Genomic DNA, 17,678 nt, shown 5'->3' with positions numbered 1-17,678 from the left:
CAATAAAATATGTTCAAATCATGTGTAAATATTGTATATATACTGGTATGAATTATACTTTTTAAAACTTAATGTCATTTTGATTTGTTATTTATGTTTTAGACAATGAGTTTTTTTTTAAAAAATAGTGCTATGTATCAAAACAAAAAGAAAACTGTATATAAAATGTTATGCAATTTTAAAAGATTATTTTATTGTTTTAAATTATATGTAGTGCTATTTCATCTCCAGAATTGATTACGATCACTATATAAAGCTCTAGCTCTAGCATTTTAGAAAAAAGAAATTGGTAATTTTTCAATCAAATTTATGATTTGATATGTATCAAAAATTTTATTTAAAATAAAATTTTAAACAATGAGGGCCGTTAGAGTAGGAGTGGGGGTTGGGAGCAGTTTTGATACATAGCACTATTTTTTAAAAAACATGGTTGTCTAAAACATAAATAACAATTCAAAATGACATTAAGTTTTAAAAAGTATAATTCATACCAGTATATATACAATATTTACACATGATTTGAACATATTTTATTGTATACATATATAAAAGATATGTGCAGATTTCTTATTTTCGTATATATCACTTATTTTTATTTATCGTAATAATAATTCTATATCATGCAATAACAGTTGTAAGTTTCGTATAATTTTTCTAATTAATGGTAAAGACCTAGTAAGTTGTTAGAACTTGTGTCCGAACCATTTGTATATGTATCTTTTATATATGTATACAATAAAATATGTTCAAATCATGTGTAAATATTATATATATACTGGTATGAATTATACTTTTTAAAACTTAATGTCATTTTGAATTGTTATTTATGTTTTAGACAATGAGTTTTTTAAAAAATAGTGCTATGTATCAAAACAAAAAGAAAACTGTATATAAAATGTTATGCAGTTTTAAAAGATTATTTTATTGTTTTAAATTATATGTAGTGCTAATTAATCTCCAGAATTGATTACGATCACTATATAAAGCTCTAGCTCTAGCATTTTAGAAAAAAGAAATTGGTAATTTTTCAATCAAATTTATGATTTGATATGTATCAAAAATTTTATTTAAAATAAAATTTTAAACAATGAGGGCCGTTAGAGTAGGAGTGGGGGTTGGGAGCAGGGTAGGGGATACTAACAGTAATTGGAATACATCAGCAATCTAGTTTCTTTGGCTAACATACTTAATCCTTCCAGTTCTTGTTTGGGAAGTTTAAATGTACGTTATCATGCACTGAGACTTTGGTAAATACACACTGCCGTACAATGCAGAGTAGGGCAATATCTAGTACTGTGAACCCTCGTGTTTACACAAAATTGCTGAATAGAAAAAAAACCTTTGCCTGGGTAATGCACGTTCACACTGAACCAATAACTAGGCCAATATCTAGAACAGTGAACCTTGAAAATATAGCTAGCAGCCTGTTTTCACAAGGATATGAAAATAACTACATATTCATAAGCTTACGAAATACAGCTTGAAAGTGACATAAGAATAGAGGTCGACCAATCTGAATGATTATTTCGTCACTGCTATATATAAGCCCGTGTCGAGATTTCGCTTATTATCTATCTGATATATATATATAGCCGCGGGGTGCTGGGCAGTTAGAAAAATGGACATTCTTGGCCTGGTGGAGATAAACAAATGGATTTTAACCGCCGTACTCCTCTGTGTGACCGTGCTTTTGTAAGTATTTATATACTTATGTTATATGTTGATGTACATTCTATATTAAATATGGTCAAGTATTTAGTTTAAGTTCATGGACTATTTAACATAATGTTACTACTTGAATTTTATAGGGGACCATCCCGCTCCCCGACCCTTCTTGATAGTAAGATATTATGAATACGCAGTTCTTTTAAACCTTGTCTAGACTACTTATATATAGGCAATCTCTGGTCCAATGATTGTTTTGTATTCGGATGCTTTACAAAAACACCTGAATTAAGCTACCAAAACAACTCGCAAATATAATTAAATCCGACCCCCCCCCCCCCCGCCCGATTTTTACATAATCAGTATTTAAGGGTAATGTAAACATTTGCATGTAAGTATTTGGCACTTCATGTGGTTTTACACAATATTCTCTCATCTTACAATGATGATGATATTCATAGCGATAAATTATTGCAACTTTCTAGTGAATTATGCCACAAGACCTTACTCATAATTTAAGGGGACGTAACTCATATCCTATTGGAATACCCCTTCCTCCCCATTTTCGCACACTTCTATAAATTGCTTAATCCATATTAAACAAAATGTTTGAAAGCCTTGTGGTGAAATCTCTTTGAATTTGATTTCTTTTTTCGATGTGTGGATTGTCCATCTCGGACTAACCAATATACTTAAAACAGAATTCTTTTGTCAAATGACAAAGTTTCAAACTTCTAAATTGCAAAGTCTACATTGAAAAAGCTAAGGCTTTTCTTCAAAGACATAACTTTTGTAAAATGCAGATTGGTCTCATATCAGCTTCCTCCTACCCGAGCGATTAGAAATTGTTATGCCAAAAACTATCTCCTTACTATTTTTAGATTATGACTGGTGTTGTGATATTTTCCTCTCTTCCCCGGTATATTAAAACATTTCACCTCCTCCTATTGCGTCACTATTTATGTAGCAAACCTTAAGGTAGCACCATTAATATGTTTATATAAGTCACTAAGGTATCCATGCAACCCCAAAATGTAAACAGATCACGCTTTAACATATACATACAGTGAATAAGATAAGACAACGCAAAAATTCTGAGCCCTTATACTGAAACCATGTTTGAAGAATATATTACTGATTTACAAGCAAAATTTGTGAAAAAGGATGAATCTCTCATCATGTCGCAAGCTTAACATACAAAGTTTCTATCTTTGTACATTGTTTTTGACACACTGAGGTTCATGACATTAATAGCTAGATAAAACTTTTTTTCAATAAGGCACTTCCAAGCACTAGTAACATTTGACTGTCATTTGTGATGCATACAGAAATAAGTTCTATATAGGACCCAGGCTGAAGCTAGCAGCCACTAACAGCAGCAACTAAGCCCGTAGGAGCTAGCAGCCAGTAAGGAAAATCATCAAAGAACTGAGAGTACTTGAACAGAAAATTATATTATTCTTTATCAACGGTATATTTTAATTGATATCAAGATGATTAATGCATCAATAATTTAAACGAGCATTGACAACTTTGGAGGCGGTAAAGCTTGCGTGGATAATAGTTATAAATGCGTTTTTGTTTAATAGAAATCAAATCAGTATTGACATTTGTCTATATGGGTCATTAGTTATAAAAATAGTGTTATTTTAAGTGTAGCCTTATTACTAAAAAAAGAAAAACTAAACGCATCGTATAAAGTAATATGTATATAGGACATGATACATTAAAGTAACTTAAAAGGACACAACAATATCCGCTGTATCTTTGAACCAAAAACACAAATAAACTTTTTCAATTCAAAGCGAACGTTTGGAAAAAAATATAATGATAAAAATACGAAACTTGCTATACATCTAATTAGCCCCCACCCCCAACAAAACTCCAAACAAACAATCTATCAAACACGACACAAGACACATAAAAAATAGCCCCAAGCCATTCAGTGTGGCAAGCCAGGCTAGTTTGTTTACACCGAAGTTAAACTTGTGTGTGTTCAAAAAATTATCCTCGGGTCTTTTCACTTCCCCGGAAACAACATCATTTGAAAATCGAAAAGACTTCATATTAATACGAAAATAAGCCGCTCAGACATAATAACATTGTGATGTTATTCTCTTAAAATAATTAGCTCCTGTCGTAGTCAAAAACGGCAAAGTTGGATTATTTTGTCTCAGCCATGTTTTGACGGGAACCTTCGAAGGAATACAATTCCGACCCCTAAAAGGGTCCGTTAAGCTCATCCGAACTTTGTCATATTTTAGCATTTCACAATGATAGATGGGTGAAAGGTGGGCCATCATCTCTTTTATCTTTGAAGTTCTACATTTACTCTGGTATTCGTTTGAAGGACATTTGAAAATAAGGAGATAATTATTAACCTTTTACCTGTATATCATAATAAAAAGGTAAATGATGGCTAAGTTTGGGTGAACTGTATGGGCATTTTTATGGGTCTAAGATGACTTTTAATGCTTATCATTAAATAATCAAAGGTCTTTATTATAAAGCCCTACCATTAAAAGCTCTTGTGATAAAAAATTAAGATGGCACCAGCCTTACAAATGTGCCCGAACCCATTGGAATAATTCGATGGTACCTCTACATTCCTTATCTAAATCAAATGATAGCCCAAAAGGTCCCCTACACTGTCCTGTAATTTTTTAGAAACAATTTGAAGACAAGGGAAATTATTGCCAACCTTTTAAACTGACCCTATGTCATTGGGTAATGGTAAAAAATTAACCCCTGGAATGAGCCCGTACCCTCGTGAGCCACTTGGTGGTACCGGTACAGCCCAAATTTAAAACCGGGAAATAATAGCCCAAAAAAAAGTAAACAGACCCAGGGATCAATTTTTAAACACACTTATAGACAAATGCCAAAATTAACGCATATATAATTCTTATCCAGGCGAGCTTTACTGCCCAGAAGTTGTCAATGCTCATACAAATTATGCAGGCATACATCTTCTTGATATTAATTAAAGTATGCCGATAATAAAGTAAAATATAATTTGCTGTTCGAGAAATCTCAGTACTTTGATGATTTTCTTTATTAGCTTCTAGCCTCAACGAGCTTTGTGGCTGCATTAAATGGCTGCAAGCTTTATCCTTCTGCTTTAGGAGAAAATGTTACGTAATATAAGAATTAACTAATCATGTACCGATAATTGTTATAATGTATAAACCAGCATCTTATGACAAAAGAAATGAGAAAATCCTTAAATTAGGATGAAAACAGGAAACAACATATTCAAAGATGCATTGCAACTGTTTTTATTTTTTGGCAGATATTCGCGATGGAAGCACAGTGTATTCCGGAAGTATGGAATCCCCGGTCCCCCGCCCACACCGTTCTTTGGGGTCTCCCTGAGATATAATAGAGAGGTAAGAGTCAAATACGGGGTTGGGGAAGTGGTGAAGTGGGGATGTAGTTTCTATTTCAATGGGCAATAAACGTTTATGCATATCTTTTACAATTTTAAGTTATGACATGATATGGGATATTAATGATATGTTATGCATGAAATTTTAATGCAATGCGATGAGATTTTTATGCTATGCTATAAAAAATTGATGTAAATGGCTTAATAAATTCGAATGCTACGGTATGCTATGAGATTTGAACAGATACACATCCGTACACAGAAGGGTTCTAAACATTTCGAAGTAAGATAATGACAAAAATCACATATGCAATGGAACCGTGTAAAATCCGCCTAAAGAGACAAACATTCTAGTTTTAAAACTTTTATGTCAAATTAGACGTGAAAATTATCATGCAATATTATTATAATTTCTGCAGATATATTTTATAGAACGTAAGATATGAATACATGTATATAGATGCCCCTCGCTGGCGACGTCATTTCCGGATTTTTGGCTATAGATTCAAACTTAAAAATTTAATCCTCAACAAAATATTGGCCATGATGCTCTATTTAAGTTAATTTTTTTTTGGAATAGAAGAAACTATTACTCTTTTGTGTTTGATAGAGTAGACTATTTGATAATTTTATGTGCAATCAGACTGCTATTTAAAATGTGATAAACATAGCCTTTTTTAAATATGGCTGATGACATAAATACAGAATGACACAAAGAAAGATGGACAAACACATCATGACTTACAGAAAATTGAACATTATGACACATGCAATAGGTCAGAAAGACAGACTGACACAATTACGGACAGACAGACGGACAAAAAGGTCTGGAAATGGAGGTATTTAGTCGGTAGCAGACAACTTATATATATCAGACTGTATTTGTTATCAGAAAACCACACGTTCTGCGAACTGAATACACATTTTTGTTTGCTTAGCAATCTCAACGACATCCAAAATTCATATTTTGTGCTCCAGATATTTGCAATCTATATAGATTTTAGATCTTTTTTCATATTTACAAAATGTTTCATTACATGTTTTTTAAAGGGACTGGCTCTGACAGACCAAGACCTTGCAAAGACGTATGGAGACGTGGTTGGGTAAGTAAACATAAAATTTTTAAAAATTCAGCAGACTTAAATCCAGACCAAAACAACAGATATCTTCGCTAGCCAAGGGTTTACGATCCGATCCTCTCCTCTACAAGAGTTGTAGAGGAGAGGAGAGGATCGTAAACCTTTGGCTAGCGAAGATGTACAACAAAGTACTCACAATAAAGGTAAATTTAGATACAACCAAGGTGAATCCAGGTTAATACGACAAAGGTAAATGCAGATTAGACAACAAAGGTAATCAAGGTCAATACAATAAATGTGAATTAAGGTCATGACAACAAAAGTTAAGTCAGTTTAATAAAACAAAAGTAAAATTAGGTTTATACAACATATGTAAATCATGGAAAATGACAAAAAAGTCCAAGTAATTCAATAAGGGAAAAATCATGTCATTATAAAAAAGTTTAAGGTCAATCTGACAAAGATTAATCTATGTCAATAGGACAAAGATTAATCCAGGTCAATACGACAAAGGCTAATCCAGGTCAAGTCAACAGAGGTAAATCCTTTATCCACGTTCTTTTAAAAATCACTTTATTATTCAAAATTTTAGAATTGAAGAAAATATTGTACAAGTCAACCCTAACACTGCCTGCAAATCTTGAAAAAAACATATTTTAATGAAATCCTACGGAAGTGCAATGTTATAATTCTTTTTTTTTTTTTAATACCAACTTGAAAATTAGAATTTCAAAATTTAAAGTTAGATTTTTCAACTTTAATCTTGGAATTTCCAACTTTAAAGTTAGAATTTCCAACTTTAAATTTGATTTTTTCATGTTTAAAGTTAGATTCACAAATTTAAATTTGGAATTTTAAAGTTCAATTTACCAATTATAAAGTTGGATTTACCAACTTTACTTTAAAGTTTATTTTTACAACTTTAAAGTTAAATTTTCTTGAACTTGAAAGTTAGAAACCTATGGTATTTCATCATCTTGGAATTTCCAACCTTTATCTTTTTATGATACATATATTACAATAAGTTTCTCAATTTCAGAATAATGCTTTTACAGAAGTCATCTTTAGCAACGACATATAGTAAATATACAAATCATACGGCTTTGTTATGATTTTAATTGTCCTTTTGCATGTTTCTTCTAATATTACAGTTGATCAACGACACATTTTAAAAAAAAACTTATTAAGATAATGCTAAATTTTCAATATTATTTTGATATTTGATACCTGAAATTGTATACATGTGTACGGTTCAATATTTTTTTTTACATGGAACCTTCATTTTATTTTTAGTTCAAACAGACATGATTATAAGTTTATGCCCAGTTTGCCTGTGATATAATGTATAATGACATATTTACAAGAAATCAATGAAAACTTAAATGATGGAAATTTTGAAATCAAAGTTGGAATTTTAAAGAAAAAAGTTGTTAATTCCAAGGTTAACATTGGAAAATCCGACTTAAGAGATAAAAATTTCAACTTTAAAGAAAAAAGTGGCACTAATACGCTTCCGTATTTTTATTGGTTGCAATATAATATTATTTCTTAATGCCCATCAACACTTAGTCCGAACTCTACTCTGTCTTATCTAAAGTTTGCAATTAGCACTAATAAAATTGAGGTTTTTAAATAAAACATTCCAATTAAATGTATAAAGTATGGATTATAAAAATAATATCGTATATTGACTATACCTTTTGAATACAATGATTTTTTAAAATCAAATCTGAAGTCATAGTTAACTTGGAAGGACAAAAAATACTTTCTTATAATTTTGGTTTTTTGAAATATTAATTCGTATTTTATTAAGGATGCCGGATGGTCAATAGGTTAACTATCAGATCTAGCTGAAATTTTTAGTAATGATTTGTAAAGTTATAAACTATTATTTAGCAAAGGAAATTTCCATAAATTTTATCGTTTGAGTAATTTCCCTATATCTTTATTCAAAGCTCTTCTTATATAGGAGATTATTACAGTCTAAAATTGGCCTACCATATGCATCCAGCCAACTTTAATGTATATTGTAATGAAAATACGATTGTTATTTATAAGACAAAATTTTTTTTGGATTTCAAGTTTGTTACGTTAATTTGTTACAAAATTAAATTGACAGTGTTTACATGGGACACTCACCGTTGCTGTTGGTTTCGAACCCTGAAACCATCAAGGAAATCATGGTCAAAGATTTCTCTAGGACCCCAAATCGACCCGTAAGTCTATCTTAAACATTGAGCAACATTTAGCAGTGACGCTAAAAGGTTACACACCGGTAATTGTTCTCATTATAAAGGACTAATTGAGATTAATAAATCTATAAAATAAGTAGGTTTGTTCGACAATTTTTACATTAGATCTGTTCCAGCTTTTACAAAAAGGGCAATAGATAGACAGTTTACTTAAAGAATGTAGCTTTAAACAGGTCCACCAACTAAACCACGCATTTCCGTTTGTATAAATGCAGCTTGCACTTTCTGAAGGAACTTGTGTCTAATCCATTTGATTTAATCAATAAAATATGTTCAATTCAGGGAAGCTGGTGCATATAACTGAGAATTTTTTGATCAGGAAGTAGTCTTTATAAAAAAAAGTCGTAATCTAACGAGATACATAAAAATGCAATTTTTTGTAACAAAAAGAGTAAAATTTTAGTTAAAAAACAACTTTTGAATAATATAACTAAAACTATTTATGTTTGGTCATTTACCGGTGTGAAACCTCAACATTGAGATTTACATGATGCGCATTAGCATGTAAAATGATCAAGCAGATCAAGTGCAATGCACAATCAATAAAACAAACTGCTTATTACATGTGTTTCTACGTTGATTATTTTTTTTACTAAAAACATTTCATTGGAAACGCTTGCGTTTATGAAGCTATGAACGCAATTTGTTGGTAAGGAATTTACAGCAAGTGTATAATATGATTATGCAGACATAATTGACAACTCTAGTATTAAGACAACTGTTATCATGATATATACATGAATATTGTTTGATTTGCTATCGTGAGGTGAAACGTGCTGCCATTGAATACCTATATATGTGTGTAATGTTAAAGTGTTTTATTATTACAGAAAACATTTGTTCCCAGGAATGAAATGGCGCACACTCTTCTAAATACAGACGGAGATCATTGGCGTTTCCTTAGAAACACGCTGCTACCAACATTTTCTTCCGGCAAGATGAGGATGGTGAGTGTCACGTGTCACAAAACACTTCCGGTGGTTCAACTTCAAACTAGAAACGTTGTCAACCCTTTAGCTCTGGAAAATCTCAGAAAAAAATATTTCAATTCATAGCAAAAGTGACGTTACCAAAAATAGCAACAATCGACTTTTACTGATGATTAGAATCAAAGATGTCATCAATTGTTTTATGAAAATGCATTTATAAGTAATGTTACATTACAGATGGAACCCTTGTTTAAAGCAAAATATGAACAACTTTTGGCCAATCTGAAAGAAAGATCAAAGACTGGGGAGCCAGTAGAATTCAAAGAGTGAGATTTATATCGTCAACCCTTGATAGTGTCTTATCTGTTAACATGTTTTACATCTTTGTTGACTTTTAAATCAATGATTTAAAAATTTTCTCTGATTTGATTGACCACTTTTGATAACACAATGAAACTGCGTCCCTTACGTTATCTTGAATCTTTATCTAACTTGTTATATCTTTTTACTGCCATGAATAATATTTACAAGCAAAATTCCTTTCTTTTTACGCAAGATAGTTATACTTCCAAAATATATTTATCCTCCGCTTATAATTATAAGGATAATGTATTTCGTTTTTTCGTAACTCCTTTAGGGTTTTCGGTGCCTACACCTTGGACGTCATTGCCTCCACTGGCTTTGGTGTGGACATCGACTCCCAGAAAAATCCGGACAGCGAGTTCGTGAAAAATGCCCAGAAATTCTTCAACATTACCTTCAACCCACTTTTATTATTGATATGTAAGTTTCTTAATGAGTATGCATGTATATATGTTTTTGTTGGAGGTTGGGTTGGGTGCAGATGAATGTGTGAGAATGTGAAAGCAAAGATAGTGTTTTATTCACTACCTATTTTTGAAAATCCAATTTCTTTACATATATTTTTTTAAACAAAAAGTGACAAATTTTTATGCATTATGCATTATTAATAAAAATTAATGGCACTTTACAGAAAAAAAGTTAACACGATTAATTTTTTCTATTATGATACTGGCTAGGAGTGCATGTTGAGGTTTTGGTGAAAGGCTTTCTCGTGAAAAGTGTTTCATATAAATGTAGAATCTTTTTTTCCCTAACAGTGATGTTTCCCAAAATAGACGGACTATTAAACTTTCTGGACATCTCTCCTTTGAATCGCAGGAGCATAATGGCATTCTTCCGAAGCGTGGCCAGTCAGGCGGTCACTATCCGAAAAGAGGATAGTTCGGTACGTGATTTATGTGAAATATTAGGAACAGGGATATTTGTATACGTGATTTTGTGGGATATCAGGAAGGGATATAGTTCTGTTTGTAATTAATGTGAGATAATGTATAAATCGATGCGTATTTTATGTTAAAATTCAGGTAGAAACAACGTTAATTACGTATTGTATGTGAATTTCAGCGACGACATTGGGGTTATGTACTTTTTTTAGGTAAGAATTAAGGAAGGGTAATTGTTCAATACGTAAATTAAATGAAATAAGTGGAACGGTTTTGTACGTGATATTTATGAGATATCAGGAAGGAGTAATTCATTATGGGAACTTCTTACGTGTAAGAAATAAGGAAGGCGGTAGCTCAGTACAAGTAGAAAATAGTACAACATATTTTGTTAGATATCAGAAAAGGGGTAGATCAGAACGTGGTTTGTATATGATATCAGGAGAGAGGTATATCAGTACGTGATATTGTGAGATATGAGGAAGGGTGTAGATCAGTACGTGATTTTAGTCAGATATCAGAAAAGAGGTATGTCAGTGCGTCAGATATCAGGAAGGGGAATATATAGTTAGGTACATGTTTTAAGTAAGATATCATGAGAGGGATATTTTGAAACGTTATTTATGAGTGATATCAGAAAAGAAGATAGTTTATTACATGTTTATATACGATAGCTAGAGAGGAATAGCCCTGTACGTGATTTGTGTAAGATATCAGGCAGGGGGTACCCCGGTACGTGTTTATCTAGGTTTTCAGGAAGGATTTTTTTGGCAGTTTCATCTGTTTATTGTTCATAGTGTCATTTTTATATGTAATAATTTGTTTTAGTTCGTTTTGTTTTGATAAAGGGAATAATTGTTATTCAATATCTATACATTGTGTTGGTTACATATCATGCTAACCAAATTAGTAAAATAAATAATTTACTTAATAAGTAAGTAAATTATTTCAATTTTTTTACAGTCAAGAAAAGATCTGCTGCAATTAATGTTGAATGCTCACCATGATACTGACGTTAATGAAGACCAGAAAGCTCAGACTTACGAGGAAGGTGCCGACAAGTGGAAACAGAGGGGTACGGTATACTTCTATTTCATCGTGTTAGACATACAGAGGGGTACGGTGCATTGCTATTTCATCGTATTAGACATACAGGGGGTACCATAGATTGATATTCCATTGTAATAAACATGATAATGATTGCTATCTCACCGATTAGACATACAGAGGGGTACGGTATATTGCTATTTCATCGTGTTAGACATACAGAGGGGTACGGTATATTGCTGTATCATCGTGTTAGACATACAGAGGGGTACGGTATATTGCTATTTCATCGCATGAGACATACAAAGAGGTACGGTATATTGCTATCTCACCGATAAGACATACAGAGGGGTACGGTGTATTTTCTATTTCATCGTATTAGACATACAGGGGGTACGGTATAATGCTATCTATAGTGTTAGACATACGGAGGGGTATGGTACATTGCTATTTCATAATACAAGACATGCAGACATTGCTTTTTAATGGTATTAGAGATACAGAGAGTTACGGCGCATCTCTATTTTATTGTGTTGAACCGTAAATTGCTATTTCATCGATTAGATATACTTAAGGGTACAGTACATTGCTACATGTATTTCATCGAATAAGACTGTTTCATCGTGTTTGATATACAGAAGGGTACGGTAATTTTATATATAATACCATGTGATAAAAACATTTTAAACTTAAATATGTTTTATTTGAAGTTTTTTTTTTGGAATTACGTTCCTTTAAGTTTTTCAAGTTTAATTGTGAATTGTTATACAGCTTGACTAGGGTGCACTTTGCACGTACAAGACAACCTTGTAACAACCATATTGTCGCATGGTCTTTGTTTCTAGATTGAATGATAAAACTTATCAGATTTTAATTGGTAAGGCCCAATTAGGCAAACAGTCAAAGCGGTAGACAAAAAGGCACAGAAAACTGCATACTTTATAGACATACAAGAAATAGAAGCGCGATAAATAACACAACTTTAAAAAAAATGCATCTTTTTAAAGGGTTGTCGTATAACTGACCCGAGTAATTTGTCAAATGATTAATCAATTAACACTCTCCATTCAAAAAGACCCGTTCAGGCATCAGTGATACATGTATACCATGAGCGATTAAATGGAAGTTTGCGGCCATTAGAGTGGAACCTTGCGACAAAAATAGTTCAATACATGACATAAACATACTTTTTGACCAAAACATGTGTATATAAATGTTGAAACTCTGAGAGAACTTATATTACGTTTTTCAAATATTAAGATTAAAATTCTAAAGCATCTTGACGATTAGTGTTCAATTACGCTGTAAATAAAAGCCCACCCTATTTTGCAGGTTTAACAATGGACGAGGTCCTTGGTCACGCCATTCTGTTTATGTTGGTTGGATACGATACAACGTCAAATGCTTTGACGTTCACAGCGTATAACCTGGCTACAAATCCTGAATGTCAAGAGAAACTGATCGACGAAATTGACACTGTTCTTGGCAAGGTCAGAGCTGAATTAAAGATACTGTTTACAGGGAAATATAAGCCCCAGTTTTATTTTCGCCCCTTTCGTCCTCGTTGTCAGCTGGCGAATTTAAGACGGCAAATTCTTAATATCTCCCTTTAAATACATCTATGTCTAGGCGAGTTGAAGACGGAGCGAAACTGTTTGCAAGTGTAGAAGGGCGAATATTACACGTTGAGGCAAAAATAACCCAGTATACAGTATATCTTTTACAGAACACTTGAACTATTTTTGCATATACTTTTATACTTTTCTACACTATATGAACGACACTATATGTCGTTGGTGCTGTCTAGCAAAAAGGGTGAATTACATTTAAGTTTTTAGATTTACATAAATATTTGAACTAAATGCAAGATTTTAACTGGAAGCTATGTACTTAATGCAATCTAACGTTGGAAAGCTGACTTGCCTCTCTAGCTTAAATTTACAGTTTTGTTGTAAAAGTAGGAAATGAGATTCGGCGACAAGAAAATGTTTTTGATGATCATGCTACGTTTCCTTAAATTGTTAAATGATCAAAGCTTCTTTTACACTGATAGGAATGCCCCAATTATGACAACGTCCAGAAACTGGATTACCTGGAGAGAGTGTTCTGTGAATCTCTGAGGCTCTATCCATCGGCCGCCAGGTATACCATGTGTACTTACCTCTAATAGTGATCCATTCATAATACAGAGAACCGAAGAAAAATTGAAATTCTTTTTGGTGTAATTTATTATTTGGATTTTGAGAGACTCTTCCTTACTCACAAATTCAAATTATTAACCATTAATATAAAACACAGTAGTCATCCATTCATTTAGCTAGTAAACACACAACAGTAATTTCACAACATGTAAAAAAGAATTTCATTAACAGTAAGCAAAAATCACAACAATAAATCCACAGCAAGTAAATTAACAACAAGTAAATCAACCACAAGTTAACCAACAACAATATAATCCGCAACAAGTTACGTATGATTCACAAGTTAATCCACAGCAACTAAATCTACTGCGGCCAATGAATTCACAAAAAGTCACAGTGAATTTACTTGTTGTAGACTAAATTGCAAATTTACTTGTTAATCCAAAACAAGTAAATTAACAACAATAAATACTCAAAAGATATATCACAAACAAGTTATTTCACGAAAAGAATTAAGCATCCTGAAAAAAAAATTAGTCATCCCATCAAAATAGGCACCTATGAAAATTAACGATTCTACAGTAATTATTATTGTTACAAGAAGTATTTTTACGTCAATATTGAGTAAATGTTGTATGTATTTTTAAACCAATGTTACTGTTGGATTTTTCATTTTCAAAAATATTTATTTTTAAAAGAACCAACCGCCTTGCAGAGAACGATATTGTTATCGAAGGATACACTATTCCAAAAGGGACAGACATTTCTTTCCCAATCTACAGTATCCACAGGGATCCACGCTTCTGGGAAAATCCGACGAAGTTTGACCCTGAGAGGTATATATAAACAGTGACTTTATAAATTTATATTATATGTATTTATTACTCAAGTTCTAAATTCTATGCCTTAAAGAATAAATACAGCATATGATTGAAATTATTCAAAATTTTGTTCTATGGAAAATAGGTTCACACCAGAAAACAAGGCCAAACGACACCCGTACGCATTTTTGCCCTTCGGACACGGTCCCCGCAACTGTATAGGCATGCGCCTGGCTCAAGTTGAGATGAAGTTCGCCATGGTTTACATCCTTCAACATTTTCGATTTAGGACTTGCTCAGAAACAGAGGTGAGATGAAACAATTAATGAAATTTCTCCAGCAATAACATTGAATACACCAATAATTATTAAAAAAAATCCTTATCACTGCAAAAAGATCAAATCATATATAAATATATCTTCATCAAAATGCATGAAAGGAGAATACATGTATTAGTTTATTTTTACTTATTGATTAATCAACCCACAGAAATCAAACAAACAATACACCTCAACAGAGTAATTATCATATTGAAAAAACAATATTACGAATACCAGTCTGTTTTTTTGTGATGATGCATGTATTAATTACTAGTAAAGACCTTATAGAATTTAGAGAACAGATAAAAGTAAATATTGTTTTCAAAATACTTGTTGTTTACATTGTGTAAAATCATGTTGTTTTACTCTCTTTACCATGTAAATAATTTATTTTTTTTATAGTGAAAAAAATGTTGATCATAATGATTTTGTTTGAGTTTTTTAATTAAGGTGGTATGAGACACGTGTCGATATTAATGTCGATAAAAGAGCACAAAATCAAAATACTTTTGCTATTTTAAATTTTTCAGATTTTACAATATTTTGACCAAAAAATTAAGTTTAAATTTTTTTTGAAAGTTTAGATAATAAAAGCCCAAGTGGGCTTCGAACTCTTGGCTTACAGATTTGCAGTTATCGCTCTAACCAGTTAAGCTAAATATTAGGTAACAATTTTGAGAAAGAAAAGAATCATAAAATCATACTTTATTTTATTGTTTATTTCGATTGAATTTACATGTACGTCACAATATGGAGATGTCCCATACATGATATCATCTCTCTGATAATTCATAAACCATTTTGTATATTCTTTTTCAGATTCCACTGAAAATATCTAAAGCCGGGCTGTTGAAGCCAGAGAATGGAGTTAAGCTACTGTTAGAACCACGCACCTGAAAGGCGAAATAAGATTTCGTCTAAAATCAGAAAAACGCAAGAGTCGTGTTGTTTATGAATACTTTAGCAAATGCGAAGCATAAAGAAACACTATAAAAAGACCAATTAGAATAGACATTTATATATTGGCACGGCAATATTCGTAGCTAACATAGTACAGATGCCTCTATATTTTGTACAATTAGCAGGTAGCATGTAATATTGACAGTTATTTTTATACATTTATAAACAATAGAAATAAATATGACATTTCCATCTATTTTTAAAACTTTTAGTTGTGTCTGACAGTGTGTAATATTTGCTACCAATCGGAATAAAAAAGACATTTTTATTAAAACAGGGCATATTAGTTTCTTTTTAAATGAAATATAACGGAATTCAAAAAATATTTAGGTTGGGGCAAACCAACAATACAATTTCGGAAAGTCTTACAAATGCTGATGTATTTTTCTTAAGTACTCTATTAAAAAAATTAATATAAAAGCTCTTTGGAACAAGAAAATTGTAATGAACATAAATTTTGTTGTCGAAAGGTTGGTGAAATTAGATATTTCTTCCAAGTGGTCGAATTCTTAACAACACATTGTTAAAATCTTAAATGTTTTCAACTTTTTTAACGCCCAAATTATGGCTATTATGTTCTATTGTAAATCGGGAATCGGTGAGTTTTTTTTAAAGCCGTGACCGGATATAGGATTATGTTAGTGTTGATAGTAGTCATTTCGTTATAGCCAGAATTTCGTTCCCTCGCATTGTCACATACCTGAGCCTTCACTTCGTTACAATTTCAATTCAGATTGGAGGATTGTTGCTTCCAGACAATTTCATCGATGTTTTAGTGGTAGATTTACAGCTTGTGTAGATGATTTTCGTATTACAGATCAAATATTCATATCTAAATTGGATAATTGGGGCAGGGGGAGGGGGGGAGGGTTTTTTTTAAGGTGAGAAACTAACCAACCCTTTTCTACCGGATGATGTTAGGATATTTGTCATACAAATCTAATTTATACAAATGAAAATTTATCAAAGAAAGAACAAACAAACAATATACAAAACAATAAAATTTAAAACAAATAAATTAATGAAATAAATACAGAGTATAGCAATTTGTGTATTTTCTTCTATTACACCTGTAAATGCTAAAATTACACTTTCTCAAAGAAAATGTTCTGTTTTATGTAACTATGGCTTTTAGGGAAAAAGGTGAAATCTTCCGAAATAAAATAATACCTTGCTTTAAACCTGTTTTAACTTAGATAACTCCTGAATAAAATGTGTAAATTTTTCGCACAACGCACAACTGATCGAACAACATATGGGTAAACACATGTTGTACATGTAGTAATATATGTTGTCGAATTTATAAATCTAATAATTGATAGTCATCAGGATGTACTGGTAGCAAACGAAATACAGACTTAACATCCATTTTCGCCGACTGACATTTTTTACCTTTAGAACAAATCATTGACAATACATCATCAAATGATGCATATTGATAAGTAACAGAACAGAAATCTAGGTTAATAAAATCCTTGATGCTAAGATTTGCTAGATAAGCCAGATAATGAAATAGGAGCCAACCACCATCTCTTTTGGTACGATACCAATAGGTGATAATCTTAGATCTTGTGAAGGAATAGAATCGAAGGAAGTTGCAAGTCTGTAGCCCCTGGTCTGAAAAAATTTAGATGGACGACTTGGGAGCCCCCCATTGTAAAATTTTGCAATTGACGGCGCACAAAGAATTGCTCTGGCTTGAGACTGATTGACCTGATTTTCACACAAATTCTGTAAAATAATTCGTCAGCCAATTTACTAACGATATCGTCATTAACTTGTCAAAGACTTTTTCTGAAACACGCAAACCAACATCGAAAATTGTTAAA

General features: G+C 31.9%; 1 protein-coding gene across 1 annotated transcript; it reads left to right on the top strand.

The window, feature by feature from the left end:
- Positions 1-1,481: 1,481 nt before the first annotated feature.
- Positions 1,482-16,041, top strand: LOC105343044 (cytochrome P450 3A11). The gene is made up of 14 exons (XM_034462528.2): positions 1,482-1,692; positions 4,958-5,054; positions 6,104-6,156; positions 8,252-8,348; positions 9,215-9,331; positions 9,551-9,639; positions 9,951-10,096; positions 10,435-10,562; positions 11,524-11,635; positions 12,940-13,097; positions 13,661-13,749; positions 14,447-14,584; positions 14,715-14,877; positions 15,709-16,041. The coding sequence occupies exons 1-14, from the start codon at positions 1,619-1,621 to the stop codon at positions 15,784-15,786; spliced, it is 1,539 nt and encodes a 512-aa protein (XP_034318419.2). The 5' UTR covers positions 1,482-1,618; the 3' UTR covers positions 15,787-16,041.
- The last annotated feature ends 1,637 nt before the right edge of the window (positions 16,042-17,678 follow it).

The sequence above is a fragment of the Magallana gigas genome, chromosome 10 (genome assembly GCF_963853765.1).
Source record: "Magallana gigas chromosome 10, xbMagGiga1.1, whole genome shotgun sequence".
NCBI classification, from domain to species: domain Eukaryota; kingdom Metazoa; phylum Mollusca; class Bivalvia; order Ostreida; family Ostreidae; genus Magallana; species Magallana gigas.
The sequence above is the reverse complement of the archived record's forward strand: the minus strand, read 5'-3'. Positions and strand labels throughout refer to the sequence as shown.

Bases quoted from the DNA above. Each gene is read 5' to 3' on its own strand.
- LOC105343044 (XM_034462528.2), top strand. From the start codon at position 1,619: ATGGACATTCTTGGCCTGGTGGAGATAAACAAATGGATTTTAACCGCC. The intron at 8,349-9,214 runs GTAAGTCTATCT...TTATTATTACAG, and splicing joins CTAGGACCCCAAATCGACCC to AAAACATTTGTTCCCAGGAA. The intron at 13,750-14,446 runs GTATACCATGTG...TATTTTTAAAAG, and splicing joins CTCTATCCATCGGCCGCCAG to AACCAACCGCCTTGCAGAGA.